At 34.2% G+C, this 15,988-nt stretch overlaps 1 protein-coding gene across 1 annotated transcript; it reads left to right on the top strand.

The window, feature by feature from the left end:
• Positions 1-8,052: 8,052 nt before the first annotated feature.
• LOC132279720 (uncharacterized) lies at positions 8,053-14,432 on the top strand. The gene is made up of 7 exons (XM_059781753.1): positions 8,053-8,423; positions 8,743-8,784; positions 11,924-12,006; positions 12,113-12,215; positions 12,320-12,533; positions 13,592-13,686; positions 13,774-14,432. The coding sequence occupies exons 1-7, from the start codon at positions 8,282-8,284 to the stop codon at positions 14,025-14,027; spliced, it is 933 nt and encodes a 310-aa protein (XP_059637736.1). The 5' UTR covers positions 8,053-8,281; the 3' UTR covers positions 14,028-14,432.
• Positions 14,433-15,988: the final 1,556 nt, after the last annotated feature.

Below are 15,988 nucleotides of genomic sequence, written 5' to 3'. Positions count from 1 at the left end.
GACATATACATCAATGACATAATACCGTTAGACAATTGCTCTTAAGTGGGATAATCTCAATAGATTATATCAGGTCAAAAGATAATTTAGCGGATCCGTTTATAAAAGGTTTGACAAGAGAGCAAGTGTATAGTTCATCGAGGGGAATGGGATTAAAGCCGAAAACTAACGAGTCATCTTAATGGAAACACAACCTAGTTGACTGGAGATCACAAAATATCTAGGTTCAAAGGGACAACAAAAATTTTGAATGGCTCACCAAAAACATTGGGAAGATTTAATCTTCAACCCATTTCTATAATAAGACAGTGCGACCTACAATGATGATTAGGATAAGATATGCTTTTAAGGACTCTTATACCTTAAAAATTCAAGTGGGGTATAGTAGGATACTCTTAATAAGATCGAAGTTACCTATATGAGTGTGAAGTGGGGCCGCTTCTATGAGAACCTCTAAGGCTAAGTTTTCGAGAGCACTCATGAAATACCAGGAGTTGTTTAGGGCCATATGAACACAACTATGAGAACCGACTTTGTGCGAGAAGGAACTGTGTGTTTGCTTTTACATCAACAGCTGAACAGTTCATGGCATCATGTTCACTAGTTAGCCAGTAAATCCGATAATAATACATTAGGAAAGGTTCAAGGCCAAAAGCTACCTATCCCGATGCAGTTACTTTCCAATAGTACTTTCTCTAGTGTCTGTATCTTCTTCATTTGCAATTTATGCAAATTTTCATTAATGTGGGGGATTGTTGGAAACAGGAACATTTAAAACATAAACTTTGGATGAGATTTTGAATAGATTTTGTTAAGAATTGTTTGCGGATCTATAAACGAGCGCGTTCCTCTCTACAAGGAGATAAACGTAGTATATTTACTTTCTTAAATCTGTTTCCGGGTGAATGAGAAATTAACTCCAAAGTAAGGTGTTTGATAAGCCTAAATGGGTTTGCAAAATGTAGGAAATGTTTATCCCACATCGAAAAAATATTAAAACCTAAAGGTACCATGAGGCCTAAACCCCCATTGGGTTCATTCCAAAGCATTCCAATTTAGAATCATTTTCTCTACTTTTGAATTCTCTCCTTCATCTCTCTTCTTCTATAATTGTCTGTGGGTACGAACCCTTATCTTTGGGTTTGAACCTTAGTCAGCCACTCCGAGTTTAAGTTTAGTCAGTCACTTCGAGTCCGAGTTATAGTCAAATAGTACTACACCTAGCCGGTTCACTTATTCCTTTGGTTTGTAGTGCTAAAAGTTGTTGTTGTATACTGAGAGATAGACGCCACTGAGTTCGTTAGCACTATAATGGGGCGAATCTGTCTTAAGGGCATAGAATCAAATTCTAACCTCGACTTATTTCCAAGTTCTTTTATTTTGTTTTATTTTATAAGATATTATATATATAGATTATTATTTTATAATAATAATTATATATATACACATATTATATTTATGTATAATATTTAAATAGTAATATTATAGTGTGTGGTATACTTAAATCATATTTTGAAAAATACCAACTCCAACAACGAAGAAACATGTTTCAGAAGCGTGAGAAAGTTTAACAATATCGATCTCAATCTTCCTTCCTCAAAAATCACCCAATCTCACCGGAAATATTGTTGTCAACACCATTCAGTAGTTATTTATTTATTTTTGTTGCAAGAAGAGAGAGAGAGAGAGAGACTGTCACTAACTCCGAAAATGTGTTATATATTAATGATTCTCATTTATTAAATAAAGTAAAAATACATTTAGATATTCAGAGATTATGATTCACTATTAGGGGTGTACACGGTTCCGGCCGGAACCGGAACAGGAACCGTTCACGACGGTTCCTTGAAAACGGAACCAGAACTGGAACCGTAAAGTATGGAACCGAACCGTAGAAACGGTTCGGTTCCGGCTCGGTTCCATGAGAACCGTTTTACCAAACAGTTAACAACTGGTTAATTAGTGACATAATTAGCAAATTAGTACCCACGAGAGATATAATCGATGAAAGAAATTGAAAGGAGCAAGGGAGATCATTAATATATCATCAATCCAGAGAGCTAGAGATTGAGATGCTGGACAGCGTAGTAATTTTCTGTTGGAGAACATGATGCAGCTAATGAACTCTGATATGGGATTGCTTCTCAAGGTTTATGAGAAGAAACTAATCGAGAAGGAAGAAATCGAATGGGTTTTTGAGGAGATGCAGTTCTTCCGGCAGTTTCTCAAGGATTTAGAGGGTATGCGTGACAATGTGAAAGAAGTTGTTGCACAAATTAGAGATATCACTTACAAAGTTAAGGATCGCATCGACTCATTGGTGTTCGTCAGTACTGTCTTGCCGATGGATGAGAACCGTAGAAGGTGATGACTGATGAGAGCCTGAGAGGTCAGAGTCGTCAAACTTCAAAGGCGAGGGTTGGCTTAGGGTTCGTCAATACTGAGAGAGTGAGAGATTTAGGGCAAAATTTATTTTTACCTTTTACGTGTCTATTGTCTAAGCCATAAGATCCAGCCAGCCTTATCTTTACTTCTTTTTTATTATAAAATTAAATACGGTTCCGTATATATATATATATATATATATATATATATATATGGTTCCAGTTCTTATCGGTTCCCACGGACTGGAACCGGAACCGGAACTGTATGTACACGATTTTTAAATTCAGAATCAGAATCGGAACCGAAATTGAAACCGTAAGAACCGAAAAAAATGGTTTGATTCTTTTGTGCACCCATATTCACTATCCCAATTGTTATTTCTCTGTCTGTCAAGCTTGCAATGACTAGAGATAGATAATTCGTGGCCAATTGGCAGGAATCTGATAGACTGTTCACCTTGCAGTCAAGTTTTGTCAGAGACTAGACAATGTCAGCATTTTTTTTGTTGATTTGTGCCGGACAGCTTTAATCTATTCCTTAGTAATAAGTAGGGCTGCAACTCGGGCGGGTTGGGCGGGCTGGAGACTTAATTCGGACTCAGCTCATGTACAAAATCTTTTGTCCAAGCCCAGCCCGAGCCCGCCTAAAGCCCAATCCCAGCCACCCAAGCCCAGCCCATAATTAACTTCTCCTGCTCAAGCCCGCCCATGAGCCCACGCCTCTGTATTCAGAATGTAAAAAATAAGAAATTTGTGCAGCTACAAGGACTCAAACAACATTCCTTTAAGAAAAATCCCAAACACACCACCAACTAAGCTATTATACACTTGTGAAATAATATAGTTCTAAAATAAATATACTCTTTTCGGGCTCGGGCTGAGTTTCGAGCTTTATATAATATCAACCCAAGCCCAACCCGAATTTAATTCGGGCTCAGAATATCTAGCCCAAACCCAGACCTAGAATAAAAAAACACTGTCCAAGCCCTAAAAATTTCTGACTGGGCTCGGGTAAATTCGGGCTGGCCCAGCCCGAGTTACAGTCCTAGTAATAAGACTGATGTAAATAACATTCCCATTTTGCTTTTAATGTCATACTTGGCCTCTGGTTACCCACTTACGTGGAATGATTATTTTTCTTGGTTTTGATGTCATGTTATTTTACACGTTTGCTTTTGGTGAGGTTTATGTTTACCGTCATGATTTTTCATCCCTTGGCCCATCATCTCACAAACACCATTGTGGAGTGAAAAAAACTCCCTCCAATCAAAAGCGCACACGTCACCACTACACATATCTACATTCCAAGGACTTATAAGGCCCATCATGCTCAAGCCCAAATGGAGGGTATTTACAGCCCAAGACCATCGTTATTTGTCCTCCAACCTCCATCAAGGCCGAATCAAGAGGTCATCAGCCCAACTTGTTAATATTTAACATCCGGTCCGTTACTCAAGCCCAGCCGGATCAAAATATGTTCAGCCCAGTTATTCAAGAATGCACAAGTCCTACCAGTTGAAGGATTTACTGTAGAAGGAAAATTCTGAGATAGGAAGTTCTGTACAAGGCAAGTAATACGTATAAAAAGTTATACAAGGGAAAAACTCTATTTGTAAAAAAACTCTGTATAGGAAGAATTGGAGGACAAGCAATGCGAGTCCTACCTTAATTCGACCACCCTTTTATGTATAAATAGGGGCTCAGACCTCCAATAAAAGGATCAAGCAATTCTACGCTTCTCTATACACTGTTCTTATTTATTCTTATTGTTTTTTGAGTGTGTTGTGTTATTTTTCTCAATCATTATTGGTTGAGCGAAATTTTGCACCTACAACCATGTAGTCTAATATGTTCCTTGTTTGTCTGAATACCGAAGATGATGCGAACGACCTGGATTATACAACATCTCTGATAAGAAGGGTTTGTAGCTCAATACAATTCACAGACAGTCGCTTACTTTCATACAAAGAAAAGCTCAAAAAGAAAAAGAGAAAGAAAATTATTTAAAGGTGACACATTATTCATCTGAACCATTAACTTTAGTTGGATTTAATGGACATCTAGCGTTGTACATATAAATTTTGGAGATATTTTCTTGTTGCTCATTTAATCTAGTAAAAAAAATGTTTTGTTGGCTTGAATCTCTATTGCAGGTAAACAACACTGATGCTGAAGGAAGACATAAACTTGCGGATGCGTTGATATATGCTTGTAACCAGGGGTGATAAAATGGGTCATGATTCACCAACCCGTCCATATAGCTCATTTAAAAATGAATTTGGGTAAACTATTTTAAAATATAGGTCAAAATGGATGACTCATATTCAATACATTTTTATAGAGAGTTAAATGGGTTGAATACGGGTCACGTATTTTAACCCATGTTTCACCTATTATATAATAAACACATTTTTACATAATTTATTTGACTCAAATTCACCTCGTCTTCCTCTTTAAAATTCTCTCACACACGATCCTAAAATTCTCTCTCATAATCCTCTCTCTCTCTCTCTAAAATTATTTGTAGTACTATAGTATTGCTATGCTACATCTACAACACATATACAATGTATTCGTGTATTATATATATAGGAATACTCAATTTATTCATTTAATTATTTATTTTATAAAAAGCTTAATAAATGATTTCATATATATATATATATATGTATATATGTATATATATCTTACCTTCATGCATGCCTAGTCATAATATAAAATAATATAAATTTAAAAAAAAAATCAAAATAAATTGAAGGATTTACAATTATGGATATATATTTTTACAAGTTTTTATCCATCTAAAAAAAAAAAAAACTATACTAATGAGATTATCCAAAATAATAATATTTCTTTTTCTTAAAATGGGTTGGTGGGTCATGACGGATTGACCTGTTTCATGTTGATCCAACCCATATTTTATTCATTACTAGCGGATTGAATAATGGTCACAACTCATATTAGACCTGCCCAAACATGACCCTGCCCAAATTTGCCACCCGTACTTGTAACCAAGGTGTAGAAAAGGTATTATCAAGATAAAATACTGTTAATGCACTTTTGTCTTTGTTTAGACTGGATTTGGGGCTAAACAGTATCTTGAGGAAACCTGGATTTTGTGGGTTGTTTTTCCTTTTGATCTTCCGAGCACTAAACTTCTTATAACTAATGCGCACTCGTATATACACTTAGCTCTTGGTTTATGTTACAACGATACCAGATATCTTCTTGTACTGTGACGTTGTTGATATGGGAAAATTGATTTTAAAAAGCTGAGGGTTTATGCCCCCACTGAGGTAGCAGCATAGTGGGTCTGTGCTTGCTTACTTTAACCAAAATAAATAAATAGATCCTGATAAGCTGACTCTTATTTTTCTCTTTCAGTGTTATCCCCTTTTCCTGTAAGTGTACTCTTGATATGTTGTCCTTCCTTGGGGGCTTGAGCTTATTTTTCTCACCATGAACTACTAATTGGTTCTTCAATGAAGCAATGCAAATAATGTTTTGTATAGGAGTTTCAGTTATCCCTAGACAAGAGAAAATAAGAGGAGTACTCTGTTTGGACTTCAAAATTTTCATGAATTGTTGTTTATTGCAGTAAGATTCATAACCACCACATTTATTTGTATAATACTCTCCATATACTGACAAATGCTTAAGAGTACCACTAGCACCAAATAGGTCCATGGTCTTAAAATCTCCAACTTATTTTTGGTTTTTATGTTTTCCTAATTATCAACCAACCAAAGGAGGTTGTTATGTATTGACCATCCAGAGAGGAGTTTCAATTCGGGCAAGAATATAGCCAAGGAAATTAATTTGTGATTTGATTCTATTAAGATTTCCAGTGAAGCTTTATGGTAAGACATTTCTCAAAATTATCTTTGCCTAAAGACAACAGTGAGTTGGGACACAAAAGTGTCCCTCTTTCGGTACAAAAGTTTTTGTCCAAAGACGTGGAAACAAATATAATTTAGTAAAAAGTAATAAATGTACAACAATATTATCTTTTTCTTCTTTTTTTTTTTTAATAAAATAACAGAAAACTGTAATTGCTTTTACAAAAGTAGGACATCAAATGAAACATTTTTGAAGCCCATAGAAGTAAGTTTGAGTTCATTGAGTTCATATTCATGTGAATGCCATGCATATTTAGAATTAAAATTAGAATTAAAATCCAAATTCAGTAAAAATGATTCTAATATTAAACCAAACCTGATCCCATGTTCAGATAACACTCTCAAATCAAAATTTATATTATTCATACCTCATGACCAGACTTCAAAAAATTTAAAAGAATATAAGAGTAGAGGAGTAGAATGCAAATAAGTATTGGTAAATTAAAATTTAGGGTAAAGTATAGCCACACCCTCTGAGGTTTGGCAAAACGACAATCAAAGTAAACTTACATATTTTTTGGATAAAGACACCTCATAAAGGTTCAAATATGGACAATGACATCCATTTACATGAAAAATTGACCAAATTACCCTTTGACAGTTTAGGAGACTTTTTTAACTTTACCATTTAATAAATTGGACCAATCTACCCTCATGAATAATTTATCCATAAAAAAAAAGTAAAAAAAAAAAACTTTATATTGTTCACTTTTTTTTTTTAACTTTATAAATGTCCCAACTTCTAAAAAATGTAAACATCTAAAATGATTTTTTGATTCAATACATATATTTCAAATAAATTATATTTTGTTATTACTTCTTTTCTTTTTTATTTTTAAATTAAAATTCTTAATTCTTTCATCTAAAAAAATTAAATCAATCTATTTTCCTTAAAAATAAAAAATATAGTACCAGTATAACTTTATGCATCTTAAATTTTATATAAAATATTATGCATTTCCCAACATAAAAGAAAATAGGTACCCGTATAACTTTACGCATGCCTTTGTTTTTTGTTTTCCCTTTGTTTTATTTTTTTTTTTTCTCTTTTATGTTGAGAAATGCATAATATTTGATATATAATTTAAGATGCATAAAATTATATTGATACCATATTTTTTATTATTAAGGAAAAGAGATTAATTTATTTATTTTAGATGAAAGAATTAAGCATCTTAATTTAAAAATAAAAAAGAAAAATAAAAGAAGTAATAACAAAATATAATTTATTTGAAATATATGTATTGGATCAAAAAAATCATTTTAGACATCTACATTTTTAAGAAGTTGGGACATTTATAAAGTAAATAACCAAAAAAAAAAAAAAAAAAGGTGAACAATATAAATTGTTCATGAGTGTAGATTAGTCCAATTTATTAAATTGTAAAATTAAAAAAACTCCTAAACAGTTAAAGGGTAATTTGATCAATTTTTCATGTAAATGGGTGTCTTTGTTCATTTTTGAACATTCAAGGGATGTCTTTGTCTAAAAAAGAGGTAAGTTTTTTCTGAGCATCCTTTTGCCAAACCTCAGGGAGTGTGGCTGTACTTTACCCTTAAATAAAGAAATATTAATATTTTGAATTTTTGAAGATACTAAAATTTCATAATTTTTATATTGACAAAAAAAAAAAAAAAAAAAAAAAAAAAATCGATAAATTTAAATAAATTCGTGTCTGCACAGGACTTTGTTTTGAACGTTGCACGTGCGAGTTAAAAACCCCATCGCTGTTCTCGGTTTTAATGTTTCTAGTACTACACTACCACTATTTACCTTTGTTTTCTTTAAGCTTTGAATCAAAGCTGTCCAACGTTGAACAAAATTGTTTCACACACGAGATCTCTACTCAGCCATGATTCTATGAAGAAAAAAGCGCCCTAAGAACAAAATAACTTTGTTCTTTGGGTCCCTCCAAAAAAGCGTCAATTGCTATATTCATCAATGATCCTTTAGACGGAGAAATAAAAATCGATTACATGTAGAGAGAGATATAGAAAATGAGTGTTTCTCTTACTGTAATGACCTTCAATCTTCTTGAAGATCAGCCAGAGGACAGTCCAGATTCATGGGAGAAAAGGAGAGATTTGTGTCTAAGCGTTATAACCAGTTATTCCCCAATGATACTCTGTACCCAACAAGGTATGTTCCTCTGTCGATCTAATTGCCTGAAGAGTTGTGCCTTCTATTCAAATTTGTGATCTGGGTGTTTTATGATTTTTGTTTTGGATATGGGTTTTGTTTCTTTTTAGATAAAGATTTGGTTCAATGATTTTTTCTCTTTGAATTTTCTATTTATTTGGCTGTAAAATATAATCTTGGTTTTCTCTTAAATGTTGACTCTGGGTTCAGTGATATAGTTTCTTAGTTTTCTTTGTTTATTACATTGTCCACATACACTTGTTTGATTTTTTTTTTTTCTCTAATATTATTTTATTTTGTTTTCATTTTTGGAATTTAGGTGTGAAGTCACAGCTAGAGTATCTTCAGCAGGGCTTGCCAGGTAAGATTTGTATTACTTTTGCTGTTCTTTGGCTATGCAAATAACCCTTTTTATTTCAAATGAAAATGTATATTAGTTCATTTCTTTGTTTTGGTTGAAACTTGGATTTCTTATTCCATTCTTAAAATTGAACCCGCATGCTTGAAACCCTAAATAAAAGAGATTTATTCATGTGTAGAGTCTATCGGTTCGTTTCTGAACTTAGCACTGGAGATGAACGCAGCTGAATGTCAATTTTAATATATGCTGTTATGCAAGGAACAAAAGGATCACACTTTCTTGTAATCAATTAGTCCAATATATATATGCTGACATGTTTATGGTAATTTTGGTTCTGATCTTACTAAAGATGCGCAATTCTAGGCTAAACAGACTTACATGCACATCTAAAACTATTTGTGTGAATAGGTTTGAGTTTAGATATTTTTCTTTTTGGTCTCAGCTAAAGAGGTTAACTTATCACCATTCTAATTGTTATTCATTTATGAATGTTGTTTGCTTATATAATCTAGTTGGGAAAGGTTGATTTTTAAGTAACAAACAGAGAGCTTATAAATTAAGAGGTTTTGTGGGGGAAAATAAAAGAAAAATAAAAACCAAAGGCCATTATCCAGTGTGGTCCTTGTTAATCAGGGGTGTTGGGAGAGGCGGACTAGTTATAAACCTAACTTTTGATATTTTTTGTACAAAGTGGCTACTGGCTTTTCACACCTGCCTATCCAAAAGAGATAAATCAATGGCTGGATTTTCCAAAAAAAAAAAAAATGACTGATTTCTAGTACTTCGATAAACATCATTAAGGTGAATGAGATAATGAAGGACTTTGCCTGTGGAATTAAGTTGGATGGATGAAGTGAATTAATGCTTTGGAGCATTATGTGGTGAACGATTACACAATTTCTTTTCCAATTTCTGTAAGGCTTGCATACTTTAGTGTTATAGAATGTTAGATTAATAGTGAATATATATATCGAGTGAGAGTGGCCATGTGAACTGAGGACGTGGAGACTGGTGAGTGGAAAGACAAGAAGTGATAAAATAAGAAATAAATGCATTCCTTAAAGGGTAGCTGGTAACAATGATTAAGGGCTAGATGAAATTCAATTGACTAAGATGTGCTCGTAAGCAATGATTGGATCATACAGTGATGATTGATTCTGTCAAAGCTGAAGATGTTAAATTGACAAGAGGAAGGTAAAAAGAAACTTGGGTTAGGGTTTTGAGAGAAGGCATGATGGCCAATCATTTAGCTAGATAAAATGTTGCAGTTTCCAGGTACTGACAAACTCACAATTTGTTGAGCTGATTCCAGATTTTTGGTAAAGACTTTATTTAGTAGAGATATAGCTATTGAGAGAACGGAAACTGTTCCAAATGGGAGTTTGCAGGGTCAAGAGAGTGTTTGTATTTTTGTATATATTATTGATACATATCATTCTATCTACATGTAAATAGAGAAAGAGATATTGAGAGACGGGAAGTGTGGGATGTGCAAAAGAAAGACGCGGACTCCATCACATCTTTTTCTTTATTCTTTTTATTTGTTTTAAATCAGAAGAAAGTTTTCAAAATTATGTCCTTTTTATTATACCAGGAACTGTTAGCTTGAAAATATCTCCTATCATCTTCAATAGGAAGTTGCAAGGTTTAAGCCCTGATGGGACATGGGTGTATCATTTGTATGTGTTATATTCCTTGAAGGATAGATATAAATCAAAACTTAATTTGAATTTGTTGTGTTTCTTACTGCATCTCTTATTGCATTGAACTCAAACATACACACATCTATTGGTATTGGACTTTGTTTAAGCTTTAGCCAGAACCATATATATATATATATCTTCAGCTTAAAGTGATCGAGGGCTTTAGGTAAATAAATTTAATGCCTCTATGATGTTGAGGATCGACATATGGTGGTCTGGCTCATACTGTGATTTATTAGTCATGCCCTCTTAACTACCTTATATCACGATGCCCTGTCTCAGTTATGTTTAGAAAATGCTGTTGATTAAACTGGTGTCCTCTTATCTCAGTGGCTCCGAAGTTCTTTGGACAACAAAGTGATGTTTGAGCTTCTGTTTGCTAACTGTGGCTAACACTTGCATCCAAGTCAAAGATACAGATTGGCTGGTGCCTAACATGGACGTTACTTTTCCAACTAATTCTTGTGGCTTGGAGATACAGCCAGATATATATTGTTCTAGCATTTAACAATGTAAATTCAAGTCTTTCATAATCCTTTGCGTGGAGTTAATTTATATTAAATCTGTAGGGTCTAATAAGCAATATTATATGTTCTTAAATTTTGTAGGCTTTATATCATCATATTTCTCAATAATGTCGCTGTTTGCTTATGATTTTATGTAATTCAGGAGCATTTGATTATTTGATGTTCTAAATCAAAGACGTCAAAAAAGTTATGCCAACTTTATGAGGATCTGTGGTTTAGCTGACAGAATTTCTTTGAATCTCATCAGTTGTTACTCACTAGTTAAATAATGATGTAGACGTTGGACCAGAACTTAATCTTCTGTAAAGTTTGATAAGGTTCAGTCTTTTCAGTCAATGAGCATTAATTTCCCATAAACCTGCATAATGTTTATTTTAGTCGCCATTCGGATGTAAAGGGTCTGCAGGGTTGTTGTTTCGGTGGAAGTATATAATTTACTCACGCAAATAGTTTGAATACTTTTAGGATAGTAGTTTATGCATTTAATTCTCATTACATTGTGCTTAGCGTCTAATCTTTTACACAGCATCTCTGAAGGTTGGAGGAAGTAGGGGGGTTATGGTAGGTAAATGGCCAATGTAGAACTTGGTGCGGTGAACCTGTGATGGTAGTATGATTGTTCCGTGACATTATGAACCTGTTGCAAATGCACCTTTGTATGATATAGAAGATCATTTGATGAATTTCATGAAATAATATCATTTTAATAATGTTTTAATTTTTGTGGTGAGATGATTCAGATGTTCTGTAGTAACTCCATTCTAATGAATGCAATTTTGTCTCTTAATGTCATGGATAACAAGTGGGATGATCTTATTACCACAGCTTGTCCAACCACTCCCTTAAAATTTTCCTTCTATAATTGAGAAACTTTACTAATGGTGGGACTTGTTCTCTTCAATCCTCTAGGTTATGATCAATTTGGAATTTCAAGAAAAGGATCTGAAGACACTTCAGATGAACATTGCACCATCTTCTATGACAAGGAGAAGGTAGCAGGTCATTTCCAATTTACCAAACGCGGTTTAATTTTTTATTTTTTCTTTCCCTAAGTAGTTTAATTGATCATCTTTAATTCGTTTCTTTTATCAAGTGAAGGTGGAATTGCTAGAAGGTGGAACATTCTGGTTGTCGGAGTCGCCTTCAGTTCCTGGAAGTATATCATGGGGGTCTGAAGTTCCATGTATTGCAACATGGGCAATATCCTTTTTACATTGATGTGCCCGCTTAATATTATGTTTCAATGGGCTGTGTTTCTGATAAGAAGATTGTCTTAATCTCTGTTTTCTTGACCAAATGTCTACACATTCCAACTTAGAGGAGTTGAACCACCAGGTTTTTCATTTCAGATAGTAAATACAAACTTGGATCAATTCAGCCCTCGTGCTCGCAGGCGAAGTGCTTTACTCACATGGCAGCACATTGCGTCCTTGCCTCCCAGCTTGGCGGTTGTATACTGTGGAGGATTTAACACTCAGAAGGAATCAACTACAGGGCGTTTTCTTCTTGGGAGATCAAGGTATCATGTGCCACATAGATATTAATATGCTAGACTTATCATGTTATTGCACTTTAGACAAATTAAAATGTGAAAATGTAGCTTCCAGTATCAACATTACCATGAGAATGGAAAACACTAAACCATTATCTATAGAAAACTAGATATGGGAAATGGATTCAGGGAACTGTTTACTGCTCTCATGTTTAGGGTATTTATACTCTTTTAAAAAATGTGAAAGCGTAGCTTTCAGTATCAACATTAACATGAAAAAGGAAAACACTAAACCATTATCTATAGAAAAGTATATCTGGGAACTGTTTACTGCTCCCATGTTTAGGGTATTTATACTCTTTTAAAAAATGTGAAAGTGTAGCTTTCAGTATCAACATTACCATGAAAAAGGAAAACACTAAACCATTATCTATAGAAAAGTAGATCTGGGAAATGGATTCAGGGAACTGTTTACTGCTCTCATGTTTAGGGTATTTATACTCTTTTATAAAAGTTTATGCTTATTCTAGGAGAATCTCCATGCAAGTGTGTTTGTTGTTTGATGCCGCATTCCAGTACATGGGCCTGCCATGCCTGCCTGTTTCATTGCATTTTATGCAAAACTTCATGTTCAATACCATTCCATGATTTGATAAACAACTCCACTGATACTAATTTCAACTAAAAAACAAAAAAATAGGAATGCATGGATGCTATTGGCTAAGCTATTATTATCATGATATTGATGCTATGCTACTCTCGCTGAATTAATGCATGAATGCTTACAGATGAGTCTCCTGCTTTCATGGAAAAAACTTCTTACAAGCACTTCCATTCTTTTTTCTTCACCCCCCACCCCCAAAACCGGGTTCAAGCACCTGCATTCATTTTAATTAGATATATATGTATATATTTCACATTCTACATTAGTAGTGGGAGTTTTCTGATATTACTTTTTGTTTATTCTTTTCCATAGTACTAGTACCTAACATAACCTTCATAATAGAACAGGGAATATATTTCATTCTTTTTCTGATAGGGGACTGACTAGATAGTCATGGTTGTGCTCACTACCCTGCCTACAGAGAGCATGGAGTTGTTGGTGATATGAGGGATGCATGGCCAAATGCTCGGGTGAGGAAAAATGTTTCTCTTATACGCACTTATCACGGCTTCAAAGGTACTGCATTTTCATTGTTTATACTGCTTTAGGGTGCATTAGAGCCTGACGAGCTAGCCTTACTCCATATGCATCTGATTCTGTTAGGTGACAAGCAGGGAGCCCTTGAATTTCTCAAGTTGATTTTCAGAGCTCTTTGCCTCTGCTGGGATCGTCAAACTCAGGATCTACATGTGGACTGGATTCTTTTTAGAGGCAGATCCTTGATTCCTGTTTCATGTGAAGTGGTCAGTGACAACATTGATGGGCATTATCCATCCTCTCACTATCCAATATTTGCTGAGTTTATGCTTCCTCGTAGCGTGAGATTGGTTGAACCACCTAATCAAGATGGAAATTGAACTCTTTATTTTGACCCCACCCCTTTTTTCCATATATTTTCTTGGTCATTAGATATTAGTTCTTCAGATCTGTCAAGCTGTTTCAAGTTTAATTGTTTCCACTTTTTCAATGATTTCTTATGAGATATATCATGGAGGCTCTCAAAATGTCGAAATGAAGGGTGTTGGTGCTTTGAAAACAGTGATTTTTCTTTTGAATGTATCAAAAATCACATAACCTATGCCGTAGTGAGTAGATTTGTGAAGTTTTCCTCCTTGCAGTTGGAAATTCAAACAACAATTCATTGGTGTGCCCCCAAAAAAAAAATATCTTTTGCATTCATGTATTTATGAAATACTTTGTTTTTTATTTGTTATTTTCGGGGTTTGGTTCTATCTTGTTGAATCTAAAGCTATTCTCATTAACTTGCCCAGTGTATGTAGATATCGTGTTTACGGCTAACCCATGGCAAAATTGGACACCCTTTAAAAAATATTTTCATGGATTTTCATATGCATCTGATTACCTATAAAGAGATCATGGAACCATCGTACGTGACATTGTCTGCAAAACATTGTTTTAGCTACACTTTTCGTACACCTTAAGCTTTTGGAGCAGTAAAATAGGATGAGTGGGCAATAGAGTGAGCTAGAATGCACACGTATGCTTGTCTGACTTATTGTGGGTTGAGACAAGGGCATGTTGATGTTATAAATAGTTATGTTACATCCTTTGCGGACATCAATATGGTGAAACCTACTTTCTTATGTTACTTTGCCTGCTCTACACTCATGCAATGTGGTTGCGCAGTTTCAGGAAAATTATTAAAGAAACCAATGTCAATTATGCTGCCCTTTTGGGGAAAGTTTCATTTTCTTTCTACAGTGAAAGTGATACTACCATTTGACTTCAGTTAGTTTTTTTTTTTTTTTGGAACTCGGCACTTCCTTGGGCAGGGCCTTTGGACCCAACCCAACCTACAAACCGACTTGGGTGGGGCCCTTTGGACCCACCCCAACCTACATACCGACGATGACAGACTTCAAAAAAACCTTGTTGCTTGATTGGTGGCTACATTAGCTGGTAATTGTTCATGTAGTAACTCAGCTTTGAAGCCTATCCGACAAAAAACAATACATTTATGCATGTAAATAACAACAATGAGTATTTTAGGTCTCATTCCACTCGTATCTGTACAGACTGGAGTATGGAGAGTTGTTAAACTCCTCAGAAAGGAATTGAAAGTTTCTGACCATGGTTGTTTAGCTTTTATTTGGTAGGAAAGAAAATCTCCAACTCTGGTTGTGATTTCTATGGCAATTTCTGGATTCTTATGTGTCGCAGACAATATCAAATAGTAAAAGAAAGAGCATCTTGCATTCTCTTACTCAATCAAAATGTTCTATCAATTGGTCCCTATTCAATCACGCCTCTCTATCTACTAAGAGTAAGAGGTGCACATGTTGATAGGAATACGCAAAGACCTTGTACATGGCAGCATTCTTGGCAATCAGACCATAATCCGTACTGCACGATAAACTGTTCAAAAAAGCCCCAAAATACTTTATATACCTACTCTTCAAAAAAGCCCCAAAATACTTTATATACCTACCAGCAACTTCAACTTCCATAGAAAACTTCTCAATCCATATGTTATTAAAAATAAAAGACTCACCCACTCCTCAAACTTCTCACCAGGTTGCTGTTACAATTGGACCTATTTATAGTAATTGGACAATAATTAAAATTTGGTTTCCAAAACTCTCCACAAAATATATATACATATATACAAACTCTCTATTCTTCTATAATCTTCTATAATTATCAATTTTTACAAACTTATTATAACAAAAGTCTTTTATATTATTAAAATGAAAACAAGAGAGGAGAAGAGAATAGAATAGAATAGAAGAGAAATAACATATCAAAATTTTTTATTATTATTTATATAAAAAGTATTAGTATTTGTATTTTTCGTTTT

The sequence above is a fragment of the Cornus florida genome, unplaced genomic scaffold, assembly GCF_030987335.1.
Source record: "Cornus florida cultivar Cherokee Brave unplaced genomic scaffold, ASM3098733v1 CherokeeBrave_3.0.0_Hap2_Chr10, whole genome shotgun sequence".
NCBI classification, from domain to species: Eukaryota; Viridiplantae; Streptophyta; class Magnoliopsida; order Cornales; family Cornaceae; genus Cornus; species Cornus florida.
Note: the sequence above shows the minus strand (reverse complement) of the source record. Positions and strands in the feature narration are given on the sequence as shown.

Excerpts from the sequence above, each read along its gene's own strand:
- LOC132279720 (XM_059781753.1), top strand. The coding sequence starts at position 8,282 with ATGAGTGTTTCTCTTACTGTAATGACCTTCAATCTTCTTGAAGATCAG. Across the intron at positions 8,424-8,742 it reads GATACTCTGTACCCAACAAG|GTGTGAAGTCACAGCTAGAG; the intron begins GTATGTTCCTCT and ends TTTGGAATTTAG. Across the intron at positions 12,534-13,591 it reads TTTCTTCTTGGGAGATCAAG|AGAGCATGGAGTTGTTGGTG; the intron begins GTATCATGTGCC and ends CCCTGCCTACAG.